General features: G+C 43.6%; 1 protein-coding gene across 7 annotated transcripts in view; it reads right to left on the bottom strand.

The window, feature by feature from the left end:
* LOC125456296 (torsin-1A-interacting protein 2-like) overlaps window positions 1–20,275 on the bottom strand; it is an 82,728-nt gene that overhangs the window by 11,571 nt on the left and 50,882 nt on the right. For all 7 annotated transcript variants that reach the window (XM_059647756.1, XM_059647753.1, XM_059647759.1 and 4 more), the window contains 5 exons: window positions 12,522–12,587; window positions 11,378–11,422; window positions 11,154–11,234; window positions 10,407–10,466; window positions 3,053–3,115 (listed from right to left, as the gene is read on the bottom strand). In XM_059647756.1, the coding sequence (XP_059503739.1) occupies window positions 3,053–3,115; window positions 10,407–10,466; window positions 11,154–11,234; window positions 11,378–11,422; window positions 12,522–12,587 (315 nt within the window). The remainder of the gene's footprint in view (window positions 1–3,052; window positions 3,116–10,406; window positions 10,467–11,153; window positions 11,235–11,377; window positions 11,423–12,521; window positions 12,588–20,275) is intronic.

Genomic DNA, 20,275 nt, shown 5'->3' with positions numbered 1-20,275 from the left:
ATACTCAAACGGACTCTGGCTTTGCCTTCCAAACCGCTCCCAGAGGATTAGGCGTCCAGGTGGCCTCCCCGAAAGACAACAAAGAGATGAGAAAAAAAAACTTTGTCTTTATTACTAGGTTACAGGAGGTGGAAGGATGGGAGACACTACATGTGGAGTGTCTCGGTTATCAGTTACTTCCCAAATTTATTGGGTGAAAGATAACCATTAGCCAGCCAACCACTCGCACCCGCTCTGGAACTCCTCCTTCGCTGAACAACCGATGGCCGCAGTCACGCAAGGTAAGACTTTTATAATTAAAACTTACTATCCCAGGCTGCCCTCGAGCTCTCTCCTGGACTCCCACCACTAAACAACTGAAGAGGTTCCAAAACTGACATGAGATTCCAAATACCACACGATGCAATCACAACTTATTAAATGCAAAATTAGTACAAATCACTATGTGAAAGCAATTATTATGTGCCTTAGATAACAAGGTTAGAGCTGGATGAACATTGATGCTTCTTGTCCTGCTAAGGAGCAGGAAAGCTGACATTTCCGATCTAATGTGCCTTATTTTGCTTTCAAAACAAAATTACCCTGAGTAATATTGAGAAAACAATTACACAACTGACTTCCTGTTGGTACTAACCACCAATAACCTTGAATAGTTTTTGACAGAAGTGGGATGAAGCCAACAGAAAGGTGCCCATCCTGCTTGATCCTGGACGTGCATCTCTACAACTCAACTGCCTTACCAGGTGATGCTTTCCTCTTCAGCCAGATGGCAGGTTTGCATGATCCTTATGCTCATTGTTTCTCAATTCTTTCACCGAACCCCCTATTCTGCAAAGCTACTGCATCTCTGTTTTCTTTCCTACTCCATCAGAAAACAAACTCTGTACCTGCAATCATTAAATCCAAAGGAAAACGTAAATCCAACAACTGAACTTTCCAAACTTTTTCTCAAAGACTTCATTTTGAGCTTGAAGACTGTCACACCCCCTAGAGAGATCTGAGACTAGGGACAGCGTGTGTGTTTGTGCAGATAATGGAGTGGGAGGGGAGAAAGGTGAAGCAGCTCTGGAGAGAGAGACAAATGAGAAAGCCTATGATAGTTGGGGAGTCAAGAGTTTGAGAGTGAAAATCTGAGAGGTGGGTGGTTGAGGGCGGAATAGATGCAGACATCCACAGCAGCCACTGCTGCCAAAATTTGGGGTCCCGAGCCCCCACTTTGGGAAGTCCCGTTCTACAAAATGCTCATGTTGGAATTATTAAACATTTAATAATGGAAATGGTGCAGGTCTTAATACGGTGCAGTATGGTTGCGTATGCTCTTTTAGAAAATTACACTTGAAGGTCTTTTGAGAACAAATTAGAATGTTGGATCAAGCAAAATTCCTTTAGATATTGCACAATTCACACTTAATCATGTTTGCTTTAACATCGCCCTGTAAATGCATGCAGGACACTGATGAACAGATTGTATCTTTTTACTTTTCTGTATTTTCAGTTGGCAGCTGACATGGGAGAAGGACTGTTTTAAAAATCCAAGACTGTGGAAGAGATTGCTACACTTTTTAACAATGAGCTGCCAATATTCACTGTGGGTGCTGTTTACACTGTTGTTTTTTCAGCCAGTGGGGCAAGTTCTGTTGCAGATGAGCTGGAGTCAGGGAGTCTGTACAAAATGACATTTGGCTATTAGAAAGTAGCTGATTCGTTTGAGGAGTGATGACCAATTATTGATGACTGAAGCCTGCTGCCTGCAAGATGATGTGATTGGCCCTCAAATGGCTGAGCAGCTTGTGGGAGTGAACAAGATAGGGAGAAGCCTTCAGATCTCCAGAAAGAAAAGTGCTATCTTTCCCTCCATTGTGAAAAAAAACACTAAAATGTGAAGAAAGTCAGTTTAACTTTCCTCACCAATAGCTGTAAGGTGTTGACTTTAACCAATAAGTCAAACATAAGTTGTGAACCAGTTGCTCTATCTCTCTGTAAGGAAGTGAAAAACACAGAGAGATGGAGAATGAAATCGACAAACTGCAAGTACTGACAAGCCAAAAAGGATAATCTCTGTTAATCCTTTGGACAAAGACCATTAGACTGCCTTTCCAGTTCTTCTCTCCACCCATAACATCAATGTTGTTTATAATCAAAAAAAGACTGAAAAAAAAAACACTAATGCTGGAAATCAGAAACAAAAGTAGAAATTGCTGGAAACATTCAGCAGGTCTGGCAGCATTTGTGGAGAGAAAGCAGAGTTAATGTTTCAGGTCCAGTGATCATTCTTCATAACTTTGTTGTTTTTGTGCCTTCTTTAACTGTTGTGATAAATTCAAGGAAGCAGGGCTTGACTTCCAGCACACTACCCGGTCAGGTCTGACTAGACCACGAGAGTGCCACTTTCCAACACTCTCTTTAGCAGGTCTTGATGCAGTTTTTTTCCCCATTCATTAACAGGATGAGGGCACCACTGGCTAGGCCGCATTTATTTCCCATCCCTAATTGCCCAGAGAGCAGTTGAAAGTCAACCACATTGCTGTGGGTCTGGAGTCACATGTAGGCCAAACCCGGTAAGGATGGCAGTTTCCTTTCCTAAAGGACATTAGTGAACCAGATTTCCTGACAATCAACAATGGATTCATGGCTGATTCATTAGATTCTTTATTCCAGATATTTTATTGAATCCAAATTCCACCATCTGGCATTGTGGGATTCGAACCTGGGTCCCCAGAATATTATCTGCATCTCTGGATTAACAAGTCCAGCAGTATAATACCACTAGGCCAATGCCTCCACATGCTATACAGATTACTGCCCTCTGTGAAATCCAATGACTCAAAGTTTTATTTGGCACCAACTGACATATCAGCATCATTTGACTCCAGGCCCACAGCAATGTGGGTGACTCTTAACAGTCCTCTGGACAATTAGAGATAGGTAATAAATGCTGCCTAGCCAGCGACGCCCTCATCCCGTGAATGAATAAAGGGATTTATAACATTTCTCTTTGGCATAAAGTTGATTTAAACCAACTGGATAAATTTTAAGCATGTTTGATTTGTACCTTTTTCAGCAGGTCTTCTGTCCCCTTCTCTTTTCCGAGGTGCAGATTTACTGTGAGGCAATACTGTTGTGTTGAAACAAACCAAGACTAATGAATCAAAAAAAACCAAACCTCTGTGCAATGTCATTACCACCACAATGACATCAATACAGATTTACAGTCAGTCTGCAAATGTAATCCACTCTGCTGAATGATGAACACAGATCAGTGAAGAAATTGCATTCAGCTAGTTGAAATGTTGGGTCATTTAGATTAAACAAAAGCTATCACACATGACGCACAGGCAGAGAATAACCCCTATGTCTCACTCATTCAGTAAATGCAAATCACTCCCCTTAGCACATGTAAATTATAAAACATTCATGATGGAAAACTGTCCTCAACATCTTTACACCTCACTCTTCATATAAATAATTCCCTTGCCCTCAGCATAGGTGTAGGATAGTACAAACTTCACCCAACAGTGCCAGAACAGCACTTAATCACGCGGGTAGAGTTTCGTAAAAGCCTTAAATCATGTAAAGTGCCATACAAGATACTCAGGTTTTTTTTAAACCTTCTGTCCCAGATTAATATGTTGTACTTCGGTACTCCTCTATGTTGAGCACCACTTGCAGGATGCACCGAGGGTGGCAAAGACAAAAAGTACTCCCAATGGGGCACTCGGCACGGAGTGGTACAGATCAGACTGATTGAGTTCGAAAGGACATAACTGCTGGTGGTAAGGGGACCGACAAGAGGACAAAACATACGTGAACTCTGCCTACTACAGACACATACAAGACAGTACTGGTAAGAACGACCACTGAACAGTCTTTGTGGGGGCAAGGGGCCCAAATCTGAGCAGTTGTGGTACATCAGAACGTGAAAAGTGCAACAGAGGAAGGCGTTAATGAGTGAAATGATAAACAGGCAAGGTCAAGAAAGGAGAGAATGCAGGTGTAAGAGTTAATCAACAGTTAAGACAAGAGTGGACAAAAACTATAAGATGACAAAATTTAAGGCACTGTATTTGAGTACAGGTAACATCAAAAACAAAACAGATGAACTAGTAGTACAAATTAAGATAAATAGGTATGATCTAGTGGGCATAACTGAGATGTGGCTGCAGGATGCCCCAGGTTGACATTTGAATATTGAAGGGTATGTGCATTTAGAAAGGACAGAAAGCTAAGAAAGAGTAGTGGAATGCCTCTATTAATTAAATTAATATTAGCAGGAAACTACAGATCAGTTAGCTTAATACCTGTCATAGAGAAAATGTTTGAAGCTATTACAGAAGTTATAACAGGGCACTTGGATCAGTTCAAAGTAATCAGATAGAGTTTTGTCAAAGGAAATCATATTTAACTAATTTATTGGAGCTCTTTGAAGAAGTAATGCTTTGCTGATAAAGGCTGAGTAGATGTATTGTACTTAGATTCCCAGAAGGCATTTGGTAAAATGCCACTTCAAAAGTTATTACAGAAAATAAAAGCTCACGATATTGGACGTAACATATTCGCGTGGACACAAGAATAGCTGGCAAACAGGAAGCAGAGAATAAGAATAAATGGGTCTTTTACAGGCTGGCAGAGTGTCATGAGTCATGTGTCACAGAGGTCAGTGCTGGAGCTTCAACTCTTTACAATTTATATAACAATTTGGATGAAGGGACAAAAGAATGTTAGATATTTGTTGATGACACAAAGATAGAAAGAAAATAAGTTGAGAAGAGGACATAAGCCTACAAATGAATGTAGATAAGTTAAGTGAGTGGGCAAAAGTCTGGCAACTGGTGCAAAGTGCAAAATTGTGGATTTTAGCAGAACGAACAAAAAAGAAGCATCTTATCCAAATGGTGAGATTGCATAGCCTTGAGATAGAGACAGATCTGGATCCTCTCATGCATTAATCATGTCAGGTAGTATGAAGGTATAGCAAGTCATCAGGAAAGATAATAAAACGCCATGTTTATTGTGATGATAGCCAGTGACAAGTGGTATTCCACAAGAGTCCGTGCTGGGGCCACAACTTTTCACTTTACACATTAATGATCTAGACGAAGGAACTGTGGGCATTCTGGCTAAGTTTATAGATAGTACAAAGATAGGTGGCGGGACAGTATTGAGGTGGTGGTGAGGCTGCAGATGGACTTGCACAGGTTAGGACAGTGGGCAAAGAACTGACAAATGGAGTACAGTGTGGGAAGGTGTGAGGTCATGCACTTTGGTAAGAAGAACAAAAGCATGGGCTATTTTCTAAATGGGGAGAAAATTCAGAGGTCTGAAGTGCAGAGACTTGGAGTTCTTGTCCTGGACTGTCTCAAGGTAAACTTACAGTTTTGAGTCAGTAGTCAGGAAGGAAAATACCATGTTCAGATTTATTTTGAAAGGACTCAAATATAAAAAGGAGGATGTACTACTGAGGTTTTATAAGGCTCTGGTCAGGCCATATTTGGAGTATCGTGCGCAGTTTTGGGCCCCATATCTCAGGAAAGATGCACTGGCCCTGGAGCGGGTTCAGAGGTGGTTCATGAGAATGGTCCCAGGAATGGAAAGCTTAACATATGAGAAACATTTGAGGATTCAGGGACTGTACTCATTGGAGTTTAGAAGGATGAGGGGGGGATCTAACTGAAACTTTCAGAATACCGAATGGCCTGGACAGTGGATATTGGGAAGATGCTTCCATTGGTAGGAGAGACTAGGGCCTGAGGGCACACCCTTAGAGTAAAGAGAAGACCTTTTAGAATGGAGATAAGGAGAAACTTCTTCAGCCAGAGGCTGGTGAATCTACGGAATTCACTGCCACAGAAGGCTGTGGAGGCCAGGTTGCGGAGTACACTTAAGACTGAGATAGGTTCTAGATTATCAAGGGGATCAAGGGTTACAGGGAGAAAGCAGGAGAATGGGGTTGAGGAACTTATCAGCCGTGATTGAATGGTGGAACAAGCTCAACGGGCCAAATGGCTTACTTTAATATTATGGTCTCTGGCTTTTATTGCTAGACCTTTCAGAAACATCTTCCTATTACAATCTAACTAATATAGCTAGAACTTAATCCTTAATCCGGAATTTAAACCAACAAATGATGACTTTTTTTTTAAAGCACAAAATTAAACTAAGGGAAAACAAGGAAACAATATTTTTTAAAAAAAAGGAAAGTAAAAGTTTTTAGAAAATATATTAAAAGGAAAAGGGAGGCCAAAATGAACATAGGATGAACTCAGGAACATAGATGAGGAGACATTTTTCTCTCAATCTGTGGAATTCTTTACCAGAGAGAGCTGTCAAGATTTGGTTAAGTATATTTAGGGCTGAGATAGACAGATTTTTAATTACTAAAGGGAATCAAAGATTATGAAGATAGCCAAAGTGTGATATGCCTTAAATTCTGCTTACTCCAAAAGAAAAAAGGAAACAAATGTTACAACACAACATTGCTATTCTGCTTTACCTGAAGTTACAGGTCTGTGATCAGCTTTTGTTGATAATGAGGTACCACTATCCTTTTGACATATGGGAAAGAAGGATTTGTAAGGTGATCGCCACTGTTTTTCCAAGTATGTGTGCACAATGAAACTGAGTGTGAAATAACTGAGTCACTTGAAACATCAAACTCTAAAGATAAAAACCTGTTTTGCTAATTTAAGTTGACATCCTGAATCACAAACTAATACACTGTTTGATCATGACAATAAATATTAACTAGATAGAAGGTGGTTCAATGCCATCTTTGTTTGATGTCGTGATACATATAATGTTTCTGAATAAGCAAAACAAATTAACTCAAAATAAATCAAATACGTTCTTTCTGTCATAGGCAGAAAGTTATGGGGAAAGTATCAATGCAGGTTTTAGCAAATAAGGGATTAGATTAGATTCCCTACAGTGTGGAAACAGGCCCTTTGGCCCAACAAGTCCACACCGCCCCTTGAAGCATCCCACCCAGACCCATCCCCCTATAACCCACACACCCCTGAACACTACGGGCAATTTAGCATGGCCAATCCACCTAGTCCAAAGATGTGCAGGCTGTGGGAGGAAACCAGGGCACCTGGAGAAAACCCACGCAGACACGGGGAGAATGTGCAAACTCCACACAGACAGTCATCTGAGCTTGGAATCGAACCTGGGTCCCTGGTGCTATAAGGCTGCAGTGCTAACCACTGAGCCACCGTGCCATTTAAAATGTCATTCTCACTTCCCTGTTTGAATAGAGATTGTTGTGCACATTTATCAACTCCAGGACCAGTTTCCCATCATACAAAGAAATCCAGTAATGTTATGGCCATAAGATATCTAGCTGTAGAATTCTAGCATGCTCTGGCCTCCTGCGATCTACTGGAGGATTTAAATCTAAGGACCCACTTAAACACGAGGCCAGAGGGTTGTGGTACAAAAATAATAAGTTGGCAGATGTCAACGTTACAGTGAAAAAAATAAATAATGATTTGGCAAGTTAATACTTTTAGTCACCAGTGTGACAATTTTAAGTCACAAAGTAATTGCCTTTCCCAGGGTGGGTAGGGGAAAGGAGCTTTAACAGTCATGAAGTTTGCGATGCACAATGTGTATAACAATTGGAATAATAGTCAATACAGTATATGGCTAAAGTTAATGAAACACCCTGGCTGTTGATGAAACTGTATTTACCTGAATGTCACATTTTCTGTTCAGGAATGAAACTGAGATATTAAGGTTGCTAGCAATCACACATTCCCAAAACAAAATAAGAAATAGGATGGATACCAAGACCACTCTGCATTTCAACATGATTATAACAGATCTTCTATCTATCCATATTATCCCCATTTCTCTTAATAGTCAAGTATCATATTAAATTTTACCTTGAATACACTCAACAATTGAGCACATTGAGCTCTCTATGGTGATGAATTTCTAAGATTCACCAACATTTGAGTGAAGAAATCCCTCCTAATTTCAGACTTAAATTATTTACTCCTTACCATTAGGCTGTGCTTATGTACTATTTTTTTCAGCCAGTGGAAACATTTTCTCAACATCTATCCAGTCAAGCCATTCAATTGTTGTACTTCAATCATTTTCCAACCAAGCTTCACATCTTGTAATACCGTATTTATTCTGCCACGTTCTTTCTCACTTTAACATGTCTACAACTGTTTGCATTCTTTTTGCATACAAGAAAGAAACACACTGGTTAGGCTATAGGAATGAAAGTTGGGGTGGGGTTTTTTGGATTGCTCTGCAGGGAGTCAGTATTGACTTAATGGGCCAAAAATGAATTATCACTTCCCTTGAACAGCAAACTCAATTATGGAGCCCCAAGGCATTAATATTGACTACATATAGCTGATGCTTTATAACTGATTTTCTGAGCCCCACATATTACAGCCTGTCAAATTGATAAAGTTCTGTGCTCTCTTTCATTCATTGACCAAATCTCTGAACTATGCTGATATATTACTCCGAAGACCTAATTTTCTGTTAAAACCTCATGTGACACCTTATCACTTTTCAAAATTCAAGTAAACTACATGCACCAGTTCATCCTTTTTCATCATACTAGTTATAATCTCAAAAACTACTAAGCAGATTTGCCAAACAATTTCCTTTTCACGATCAATATCAACTATTCCCAATCATATGATTTGCCAAGAGCACCACTACCACTGCTCTAAGCTCTTGGCTTCCCATTATTTCCAGAATTTGTGTACTTTCTTTCTCTCCCACTATAAAGTTACCCATGTGCCTCTAATGGACCAATGTTTACTTTCACTAATCATCTCCTGTTTACAAATCTACAGAAATGTTTAACGCTTAGAGGGGTGTGTGGGTTATAGGGGAATGGGTTTGGGTGGGATGCTTCAAGGGGCGGTGTGGACTTGTTGGGCCGAAGGGCCTGTTTCCACACTGTAGGGAATCTAATCTAATCCCTTATTTGCTAAAATCTGCAGTGATACTTTCCCCATAACTTTCTAATCCACTCTCATTCACTTTTAATCCGCCTTTGCTGATTCTAAAATCCTTCTAATCCATGAGTTTACTATTGTTGGCATCAACATACACCTCTTATTTTGTTCTAATACTATCTTTAACTTTTACTGCTAGCCACATTTAGATCACTCTTTCTGTGGAATGTTTGTTCTTTAAAGAAATACTTGCACCAAATATGCATTAACTATGTAAAAGATGGCCATTGTTTGTCTATCATTTCTTTTGAGGTAGTTTCCAAATGACCACAGCCTCTTACCAATGAAGTTTGTCTTGTTTAAGTCCAAAATGAAAGGATGTTCCCAATGACCAGGGAGTGCAGAACCAGGAGTTTCACTTTAAGGGAATGGGGTAAGCAATTTAGGACCAAGACGAGGAGAAATTTCTTCATCCAGGGAAAAATGACCCTGTGGAATTCTCTGACACAGAAAGTAGCTGAGGCCAAAACATAAATATTTCCAAGGACGAGTTTGGTATGGTTCTGGTTTGCAATGCAGTGACACCAACAGTTCAAATCCTGCGCCAGCTGAGGTTACCATAAAGGATTCTCCTTCTCAACCTCTCCCCTCACCTGAGCAACCCTTGGGTTAAACCACCACCAAATCATCTCTTTACAATGAGAGAAGAGCTGTATGCTTTGGTAAGACCATGGCAACTTTACCTCTACCTTTTACTGAGTTCATCAGGTCCCATCAGATTTAAAAATAGCCTGCTCCAACCGAACAACTCTCTATTACTCTAGATACCTGCTGCCTGTTAACCATGAAGCAAAATCTCTGACTTCCTCATGAATCTTTCAGCTACACATTTCTTGCCAAAATATTGATCCCAATGTCAACTTGTGTAGGGCTCAGGTATCGATACAGAGATTATCTTGGAGGTTCTGCTTTTTATTTGGATTCTAACATTTGAAGCGCTTCAAGGGGTATTCGTTTAGCTCAGTTGGCTGGACAGCTGAGTGGCAAAGAAAACAGACGCCAACAGCACGGGTTTAATTCCCATACTGGCTGAAGTTACCATAAAGGATTTTTCTTCTCAACCTCTTCCCTCACTTGATGGAGTTGGCGACCCTCCAGTTGAACCAACTACAGTCGTAATGCTCTAATGAGAAAGCAGCCTTTTAAGTCTGGTAAGACCACAGCAACCTAAGCACACTCGGCAGAACACCATTCCTTGTTTTACATCTGTCGTTAATTCCTACGTAGACCATGAGACACAACTGGATATTACTCCTCCCAATTTGTCTCTAGCCAAGAAACAATGTCCTTAAATCATTGCCACATTGTTAATTACTCCCTCCACTGAAGCAAACAACTCTAAGGAAATTTATCTGTCAGTTCTGAACTCTGTAGTATATCCAGCATATCCTTGGGCTGTGGAACAAGAAAGAGTCATACCTTTGGTTGAACGAAGAGGTCTTCGGGTTAGGCTCGGCTGTGCGCGCAGAAGAATCTGATCTGCCAAAAACAGAAATAAAAGAGGCTATGAGCACTCAAAGTTCAGTTATAGGTTTAGCTGAAGTCGTTCAACATAAATACCACTTTTAACAACTCATTATTGATTTTCTCTACAGTAATATATGGATGACAGAAGCACATGCAGTTATGAGCCATGACGATTCAACGCCATCGTGATTTCACCGATCTCATTTTGGGCAGTGGTCAAGACATTAAACTGCTTCATCGAACCCTGGAGTCAGGAAAAAGATGGAAACGTTGCTGAGGCTCGTGAATTAGGCCACAACACAGTACACCAGCATTGGCAGCAGATGTACACAAGATGGGTGTCCCTTCAATGCCCCACTATTAAGGCGAAGGGAGAAGGGAAGATGGGAAAGAGAAAATGGAGATGGAAATAACAATTAAATTTAATACTATTCACATAATCCTCTTGTCAGCAGGGAAATGAACGAGTCATATTAAAACTACCTTGTCCTCCTCGTCAGAAGGGAAATTGGTTGAAATGTCTGCTTCATTGCTCTGATGCACAGGTTCACTGTATTTATTCCAGTACAAGCAGTTTACCTGGGAAGGGCAACGCCGAAGAGCAGCAGAATTGATTTATACCTAGTGAGTTAAAGGACAATTGGAGAACCACTTTGAATGGAACTGACTACAAACAAACAATCTCGGAGAATTCTGTACCTGATGAAGCCTGAGATCGTGTCCTGCTACTGACTGGTGAATCACCACCTGCCCCCACATCACCTTCAGAGTCACTGGTTTCTAAGGAAAAAGGAAGCACAAGTATCACAATGACAATGTTTGAGATCGCCACCAGCATCTATAATAATAATGGTTGTTTCGACATCATACTGTTTGAAAAGTTACTGATGGCAGACGCCAATACCTTTCGCGACTCCACTTACTTGCATCTGCTTGGCCAAAGTCAACTTCATCTTTAGGAATGTGATCTGTAGGGAAAGAGTCACTTGTGTTAGATGCTGTAATCGCTGTTCCATGCAAAAATGCTGATTCCAGCCTGTTCAATCTGAAACTAGATAATTGCAAATAGAGTGTAAGGGCCTGGGTAGAGAGAATGAAGCTTTCTCTCATCCTTGGAAAGGAAAAGTAGAAGAACATATCAGACTTCTTTTACAACAAGGCAAGACCAAGAAGATTCGAAGGCAGCCAGGGAAGTGAGGGTAAAGGCCGTGGCAAACAAGAGAAGAGAGGAGGTGATGAATTGCTATTGACCAGTAGACAGTAACGATTTGTTAATGAGCATATTGGTCAATAGAACTATGGTTGAGGCTGGAATTATTTGAAAGAAACTAGACAAGAGGACACAGTACGTCCTAACACACTGGCCATACTGCCCTACATCAAGAACAAATCAGAACTGAAATGACTCCTAAGACCACTAGGAATCATGGTGGCTCACAAGCCCACAGCCACTCTACAACAAACACTCACAAAAGCCCCTTTCCCACAACATGCAGAACAACGTTGTTTATAAAATACGCAACGGCTGCCACAAGCATTACATCGCACAGACAGGAAGGAAAAGAGCCATCAGAACACACATCAGCTAGCAGCAAAACAACATGACAAACTTTCCTCAATATCAGTACACTCGTACAATGAAAGCCATAAGTTTAACTTGGACAATGTAACCATTGTAGCCTAATCCAAAAGATGGACATGCATCAGAATTCCTAGGGGCACTCACATCTCTGAATCAGAATGCTGTGCATTCAAAATCTCATCCAAAGATATAACACAGAGTCGATCAAAGCTATCGGTCTAGATGTTAAGATCCCCCTTCTGTCCTCTCTCAAAATTGTAAATTATGCTATTCAAAGAACATGAGAGTTCTCCTTAAAGTAACTCATTGGCATATAAAGCACCGTGAGACATTCTAATGTTCTGAAAGGCACTACAGAAATTCTTCCTAGGGAAGTGAAGTTGTGAGAAACATTAGGAGCTCAAGTTCTATATGCAAGTAAACACAAAATAAGTGCAGTTTTTTAAAAAGTCCACATTCCAGAATTTGAAGCATTTAATTCATACCTCTCCTCACAGGACTACCATCCACATCATCTGTCACTCTCTTATTTGGAGAAAGTCTACTTCCATCTAGAAAAGCAAATGAAGGCAATAAATTAAGCAAAGAACAAAATGTCACACTGCAGATAAAGGCTTTGACACCATTGTTTTGAAGCAAGTCTTGGTTCACCCACCTGAAGCACTTTGACAGTTCATAAGTAGGTTTGAAAGCACCAGTATTCAACTAACTCAACTGGTCTGCTTTCAAACATTGTCTGACTGGAATTACTGATGTTTCCAATGATAAGATAGAGAATATTAAAGGACTGGATACAAAGTTCATTTGAACTGCTGAATGCGCAACAGAAGATCACCACTTTCACACAGGACAGATAGCCATTAAATAAAAATGGTATTGAAGTATGGAACCGACAAGGCACTGGTCTGCTTTAAAATTCCCCAGTGGGATATTAACTGCTGATTTTCTCATTTGGAGCTTCATTTATATCACCATATAAAGGTACAGACAGAGCCAAAGGTGTTATTTAATCTTGGAGTTTGTGCAGGATCAATCATTTGAGCTTTGCTCTCTGAACTTCCAACAACCACGATGCCAAAACTACATGGTGTGAATTACAAATATATTCAAATCAATTATATCTAGTTACAATGTCAGTATTTCTATACCCAATCTGGTTAACCATTAACCATGCTCTTTGATTACACATTCAGAATCAACCTCATTTAAGCTCAAAACATTTAGGTTACATATATTCAACATGACTCATCTTCTGTTCTCTCAACTGCTTGTCTTAAAAAAAACTGACCATCTAATTTCCTTCCTTGGCCCTATAATATCGGTAATGGTTGCCTCTTGTCTACTATTGTCACCCTTCCTGTCAAATTTGTTGTCATCACCAACATCTACAAACAACACCCTTTAGTTCCTATGTTCACCACCAAATATTCTTACTAACACTTTTGCAAGCTCAAGTATCATCTCAGACCTTCATCTGAACAGCCATGTGAGCCACATTCCTATGTTATTGTTTTTGAGGTAGCCATTTGTGATGCAGAGCTGGGAATGTGGCATATGTGGAAGGCAGCCTTGTGTTTTTGCACATTGGCAGAGAGGGGCAGCATGAAGCTGAGAACTAGTAAGATTCAACTCTAGATCCACGGAGGAGACCAGAGATAAACAGGAATCCAGCAGCTCAGGGTGGAGCATCCATGAAGCCTTATGGGCCAGCAACAGCAGCAGAATCGTACTCCAATACAACCTGCAACCTAATGCCTAGCATATCCCCACTCAACCATTACCATCAAGCCAGGGGATCAATCCTGGTTCAAAGAACAGTGCAGGAGGGCATGCCAGCAGCAACAGTAGACAGACTTAAAAATGAAGAGTCAACCTGGTGCAGATGCACAAGAGCGTTTGCTCTGCACCAACCAGCCTAAGCAGTAAGTGACAGACAGAACTAAGTGATCCCACGACCAACCGGTCAGATGAGTTAAAACATGCAGAGCTGGAGGAACACAGCAGATCAGGCAGCATCAGAGGAGCAGGAAAGTTGACTTTCGGGTTTACACCCTTACTGATGAAGGGTGTAAATCCGAAATGTCAACTTTCCTGCTCCGCTGATGCTGCCTGACTGGCTGTGTCCCTCCAACTCCACACTACATTGACTCTGACTCAAGCATTTGCAGTTCTTGCTATCTCAAGATCAAATCTGAGTTTTGTAATCCTACTTCATCCATAGTGGTGGATAGTTAAACAACTCACTGGAAGACCAGGCTCCACAAATATCCCCTTCCTCAGTGATGGGGGATCCCAGTACATCAGTGCAAAAGATAAAACTAAAGTCTTTGTACCAATATTCAGCTAAAAGTGGCGAGTGGATAATCCATCTTGTCCTCCTGCCATGGTTCTCAACACCAAAGATCCCAGTCTTCATCCAATCTGATTCACCCTGATGATATCAAATGGTTCGAGCAGTAGGTACTACAAAGGATATGGGTCCTGACAACATTCCAGCAACAGTGAAGTCTTGACTCCAGATCTTGCCACATCCCTAAACAAGCTGTTCCAGCACCACTACAAAATTGGCATCGATCTGATGTGGAAAATTGCCCAGTTATGTCCAAAAAGCAGGACAAATCAAACCCAACCAATTATTACCTCATTAGTCCACTCTCAATTATGTGATGGAAGGTGTCATCAACAGCACTATCAAGCAGCACTTGCTCAACTATAACCTGTTCATTGATGTCCAGTTTTGGATTCCCCTCGGGCAACTCAGCCCCAAACTTGTTATTGCCTTGGTTCAAATGTGGACAAAAGAAAAGGATTCTTGAGGTGAGGTGAGGATGACAGCATTTGACATCAAGGCTACATTTAGATTGATTAATGTGAACAAATGATCAAATACATGTGACAATAAACGATTCGAAGTGTATGGCATCAAGGCACCCTTACCAAAACTGAAATCAACGGGAATCAGGGAGAATACTCGATGATGACTGGAGTCATATATTGCACATAGAAAAATGGCTGCAGTTGTTGGAGTTCAGTCATCTCAGCTCCTAGACATCTCTGTAGGAGTTCCTCAGGGTAGTGCCACAGGCCCGACCATCATCAACTGTTTCATCAATAACCTTCCTTCAATTATAAAGTCAGAGTGGGCAAGTTGATTGATAATTGAACAATGTCCAAGCTTGCGCTGACAAGTGGCAAGTAGCATTTGTGCCACACAAATACTAGGCTATGACCATTACCAATAAGAGACAGTCTAACCACTGGCTCTTGACATTCAATGGTATTACCATTACCCTTTGTCTGTCCAACTGTCTGTCTCTTTCTCTCTCTCTTTGGGCTCTATCCTATCGTTTACTCCTTACCCCAACCACCTCACTATTTTCTGCAAATAAACTGATGATTTCCCAGCCACCATCAGTTCTGAGGAAGGGTCACCAGATCGAAAATGTTAACTCTGTTTTCTCCTCTACAGATACTGCCAGACCTGCTGCGCTTTTCCACCAACTTTGTCTTTGTTCCTGATTTACAGCATGCGCAGTTCTTTTGCCTCTTAATGGTATTACCATCACCGAATCCCCCACTATCAACATTCTGGGGGTTATCATTGACCAGAAACTCAATTGGACTCAACACATAATCACAGTGGCTACAAGAGCAGGTCAGAGGCTAGGAATACTGCAGCAAATAACTCACCTCCTGATTCCCCAAAACCTGACCACATCTACGAGGCACAAATGTTGTATGATCTACAAGATGCACTGCATATATGCAGCAAAGATTCTTAGACAGCAGCTTCCAAACCCAAGACCACTTCCACCTAGAAAGACAAAAGCAGCGGATACATGGGCAAACCACCACTTACAAGTTCCCCTCCAATGTATTCACCATCGGAAATATATCGCTACTCTTCAATGTCCCTGGTGCAAAATCCTGGAACTCCCTCCATAACAGCATTGTGAGTCTAGCTACCACCACCTTCGTTGACGCAACCGGGAACAGTCAACAAATGCTGGCCAAGGCAGTGAAGCCCACAACCTTAAGCAAAACAAAAAACGTTCTGTCAGCTTGGCGGTTTTGCAACCTTTGGGAAGCACATCAAGAGGTCTTAAACAAATGCCTGCACTACTGCATCACTGCAACTGAGTTGCTGATGCATCTGTAGAGTTACCTTGGTGACCAGCTGAAAATGGTGGCGTCCCATCTCCTGAGCTGAGAAAGAACCCTTTAAATGGAGATAAAGTGCCCACAAGAGGCTCATTAATGTTTGGAACTGTTCTTGCCTGGGTCACTGAATACATTAAAAGCTGAACCAGACAACCTTTCGCTGACAACCTGTGAGTAAATGGTTAATACGGGACTGGGGCAGGAAAGGTGGAGTAAAGGCTACAACCAGATCAGCCACGACTGAAATGATGAGGCAACTGCTTCGAGGGGCTGAACGGCCTCCCACTTCTCCTCTACATCCATACCTTCACCTCCTCCGGAAGCTATTGGCCCGCACACGGGCCCGAAGTCACTGCTCTCACTGTCGCTGTCGGTGTCGTCCATCTCTGCGGCCGGCATCAGAAAGACACGCAGCCGCAGAGCGAACCCCTCCGCCCGGGAATCCGGGGTCTGAGCGGGTAGAACCGGAAACAAATGTCTCCAAGGTCGGCCATCTTGATGAGGGCGGGTTTCAATCTGTATCCGGTTTCATCAGTCACTGAGAGGGCCAGAGGTTTGGGGGTAATGGGAACTGCCGATGCTGGAGAATCCAAGACAACAAAATGTGAGGCTGGATGAACACAGCAGGCCAAGCAGCATTTCAGGAGCACAAAAGCTGACGTTTCGCGCCTAGACCCTTCATCAGAGAGGGGGTGGGGTGAGGGTTCTGGAATAAATATTTATTTATTCCAGAACCCTCACCCCATCCCCCTCTCTGATGAAGGGTCTAGGCCCGAAACGTCAGCTTTTGTGCTCCTGAGATGCTGCTTGGCCTGCTGTGTTCATCCAGCTTCACATTTTGTTGTCAGGGCCAGAGGTTTGGGTGGGTTAGGGTATAGGATCGGGGGGAAAGGGGGAGGGGGCGTAGGATCAGAGGATAAGGGGGTTAGGATCAGAGGGGAAAGGGGGAGCAGGTAGGATCAGAGGGGAAACAGAGAGGGGGGAGACAGGATCAGAGGGGAGAGGGCGAGAGTGGGGATAGGTTCAGAGAGGAGAGGGGATAGGACCAGTGGGGAAAGGAGGAGGGGGAATAGGATGGGGGTAGGGTCAGGGGGGATAGGATCGGGGGGAATAGGATTAGAGGGGAAGGGCGAGCGTGGGAATAGGATCAGAGGGGAATGGGTGAGAGTGGCAATAGGATCAGAGGGGAAGGGGGTAGGATCAGAGGGGGAGGGGGTAGGATCAGAGGGGAAGGGGGAGGGGGTAGGATCAGAGGGGAAGGGGGAGGGGGTAGGATCAGAGGGGAAGGGGGAGGGGGTAGGATCAGAAGGGAAAAGGGTAGGGGGTAGGATAGGAGGGAAATGGGGGTCAGGGGATAGGATCAGAGGGGAAAGGGGGTGGGGGATAGGATCAGAGGGGAAAGGGGGTGGGGGATAGGATCAGAGGGGAAAGGGGGTGGGGGATAGGATCAGAGGGGAAAGGGGTGGGGGGATAGGATCAGAGGGGAAAGGGAGTGGGGGGATAGGATCAGAGGGGAAAGGGAGTGGGGGGATAGGATCAGAGGGGTAATAGGATCAGAGGGGGAGGGGAGGGGGTAGGATCAGAGGGGGAGGGGAGGGGGTAGGATCAGAGGGAAAAGGGGTTCAGGGGGATAGGATCAGAGGGGAAATGGAGGGGGGGACAGGATCAGAGGGGAAACAGGAAGGTGTAATAGAATCAGAGGGGAAAGGGGAGGGGTAATAGGATCAGAGGGAAAAGGGGGTAAGGGGGATAGGATCAGAGGGGAAAGGGGGTAGGGAGATAGGATCAGAGGGGAAAGGACGAGAGTGAGGATAGGCCCACAGGGGAAAGGGGAGGGGAAATAGGATCAGAGGGAAAAGGGGGAGGGGGTTAGGATCAGAGGGAAAAGGGGGAGGGGGTTAGGATCAGAGGGGAAAGGGAGAAGGGGGTAGGATCAGAGGGGAAGGGGGTTACGGGGATAGGATCAGAGGGGAAAGGGGGTGGGGGGATAGGATCAGAGGGGAAAGGGGGTGGGGGGATAGGATCAGAGGGGAAATGGGGAAAGGATCCTATCCCCCTAACCCCCTTCCCCTCTGATCCTGTCCCCCTCTCCTTTTCCCCTCTGATCCTAACCCCCTCCCCCTTTTCGCTCTGATCCTATTTCCCCTCCCCTTTCCCCTGTGGGCCTATCCCCACTCTCGCCCTTTCCCCTCTGATCCTATCCCTCCCACCCCGTCCGATCTTATCCCCACTCTCACCCTTTCCCCTCTGATCCTATCCCCCATTCCTCTCTGATCCTATTAGAGGGGAAAGGGGCAAGGAGGATAGGATCAGAGGGGAAAGGGCGAGAGTAGGGTTCGGATCAGAGGGGAAAGGGCAAGAGTGGGGATAGGATCAGAGGGGAAGGTGTATAGGATCAGAGGCGAAAGGGTGAGAGTACGGATAGGATCAGAGGGGAAATGGAGTGGAGGGGATAGGATCAAAGGGGGAGGGGGATAGGATCAGTGGGGAATGTGGGATATAGGATCAGAGACAAAAGGGAGGGATGGGATCAAAGGGGGAGGGGGGTAGGATCAGAGGGAAAAGGGGGTCGGGGGATAGGATCAGAGGGGAAAGTGGGTGGGGAAACGGAGGGGGGATCGGATCAGAGGGGGTAATAGGATCAGAGGGGAAAAGGCTAGAGTGGGGATAGAATCAGAGAGGAATGGGGGGATAGGATCAGAGGGGAAAGGGCAAGAGTGGGGATAGGACCAGAGGGGAAAGGGGAGGGGGGATAGGATCAGAGAGGAAAGGGGCAAGAGTGGGGATAGGATCAGAGGGGAAAGGGCGAGAGTGGGGATAGGATCGGGGGAGGGGGAATAGGATCAGAGGGGAAAGGGCAAGAGTGGGAGTAGGATCAGAGTGGAAAGGGGGATGGGGATAGGATCAGTGGGGAAAGTGGGATATAGGATCAGAGGCGAAAAGGAGGGATGGGATCAGAGGGGAAAGGTGGGGATGGGATCAGAGGGGAAAGGGGAGGAATAGGATCAGAGGGGAAAGGGGGAAATGGGATCAGAGGAAAGATGAGAAAGGAGAGTATAGGATCAGAGGGGAAAGGGCAGATAGGATATGAGGGGAGATGGGAAATGTGTGAGTGCGCGAAGGGGTATAAAAGGGAGATGAGAGAATGGAAAGGAATAGGATAATGGATGGGCAGGAGGAATTGGTCTGGATTGGGGTGGGTAAGGGAAAAGTGGGTTGAAAGGAGGGGAAGGTGAGACAAATTGAAGGTGATGGGGACATAGAAAGAGGGGGAGGGTAGAATGGTTGGGGAAGTGGAATAGAAGGGAAAGGAGGGGGGCAATTGAGAGGAGGTGGGAAAGGCAAGGCAGGTAGGAGTGAGGGGATGTGAAGATAGGTGCAAAGGAAAGAGAACAATGGGAGGGAAGATGGGTAAAGCGATGGGGACTTAGGAAAGGAGGGAGATAGGAGATGTGTATGGAGAAATAAAGGGGTTTTGGAGTTAAATGGGGAGGGAGAGAGATTGGGAAGCAAAGAGGACTTAAGCATGGGGAAGTCAGAAGGAGAGGGATTTGGAGTGAGGATGTGGGAAAGTCATGATGTGGAGGTGCCAGTGTTGGACTGGGTGGACAAGGTCAGAAATCACATGACACTAGGTTAAAGTCCAACAAGTTAATTTGAAAACACAAGCTTTCAGCGTCTTACTCTTTCTTCAGGTGTTAGTGAGAGAGATAGGATTCACGTGTGTGCTTGTAGGATACTGATTGTGGATGATCAGCCATGGTCATAATGAATGGTGGTGCTGGCTCGAAGGGCCGAATGGCCTACTCCAGCACCTATTGTCTATTTATATTTGCATTTGCAGATATATTCTATTTTGTTCAAAAAGCACAATTTATAGAAAGTGTGGTGTTTTATCAATTCTTACTTAAGAAATACAACCAGTCAGTCTCCAAACCATAACACAAACAGATTCTAAACAAGGCTTCACACCTAACATGCATTGTCTGACCTAAAATGTCACCTCTTCTTTATGCTGACAAAACCTTTAGTTCTCTCAGGACAGTGACTTCAAAGGAATTCAGGGATTACACATACA

This window comes from Stegostoma tigrinum, chromosome 8 (genome assembly GCF_030684315.1).
Source record: "Stegostoma tigrinum isolate sSteTig4 chromosome 8, sSteTig4.hap1, whole genome shotgun sequence".
Classification (NCBI taxonomy): domain Eukaryota; kingdom Metazoa; phylum Chordata; class Chondrichthyes; order Orectolobiformes; family Stegostomatidae; genus Stegostoma; species Stegostoma tigrinum.
The sequence above is the reverse complement of the archived record's forward strand: the minus strand, read 5'-3'. Positions and strand labels throughout refer to the sequence as shown.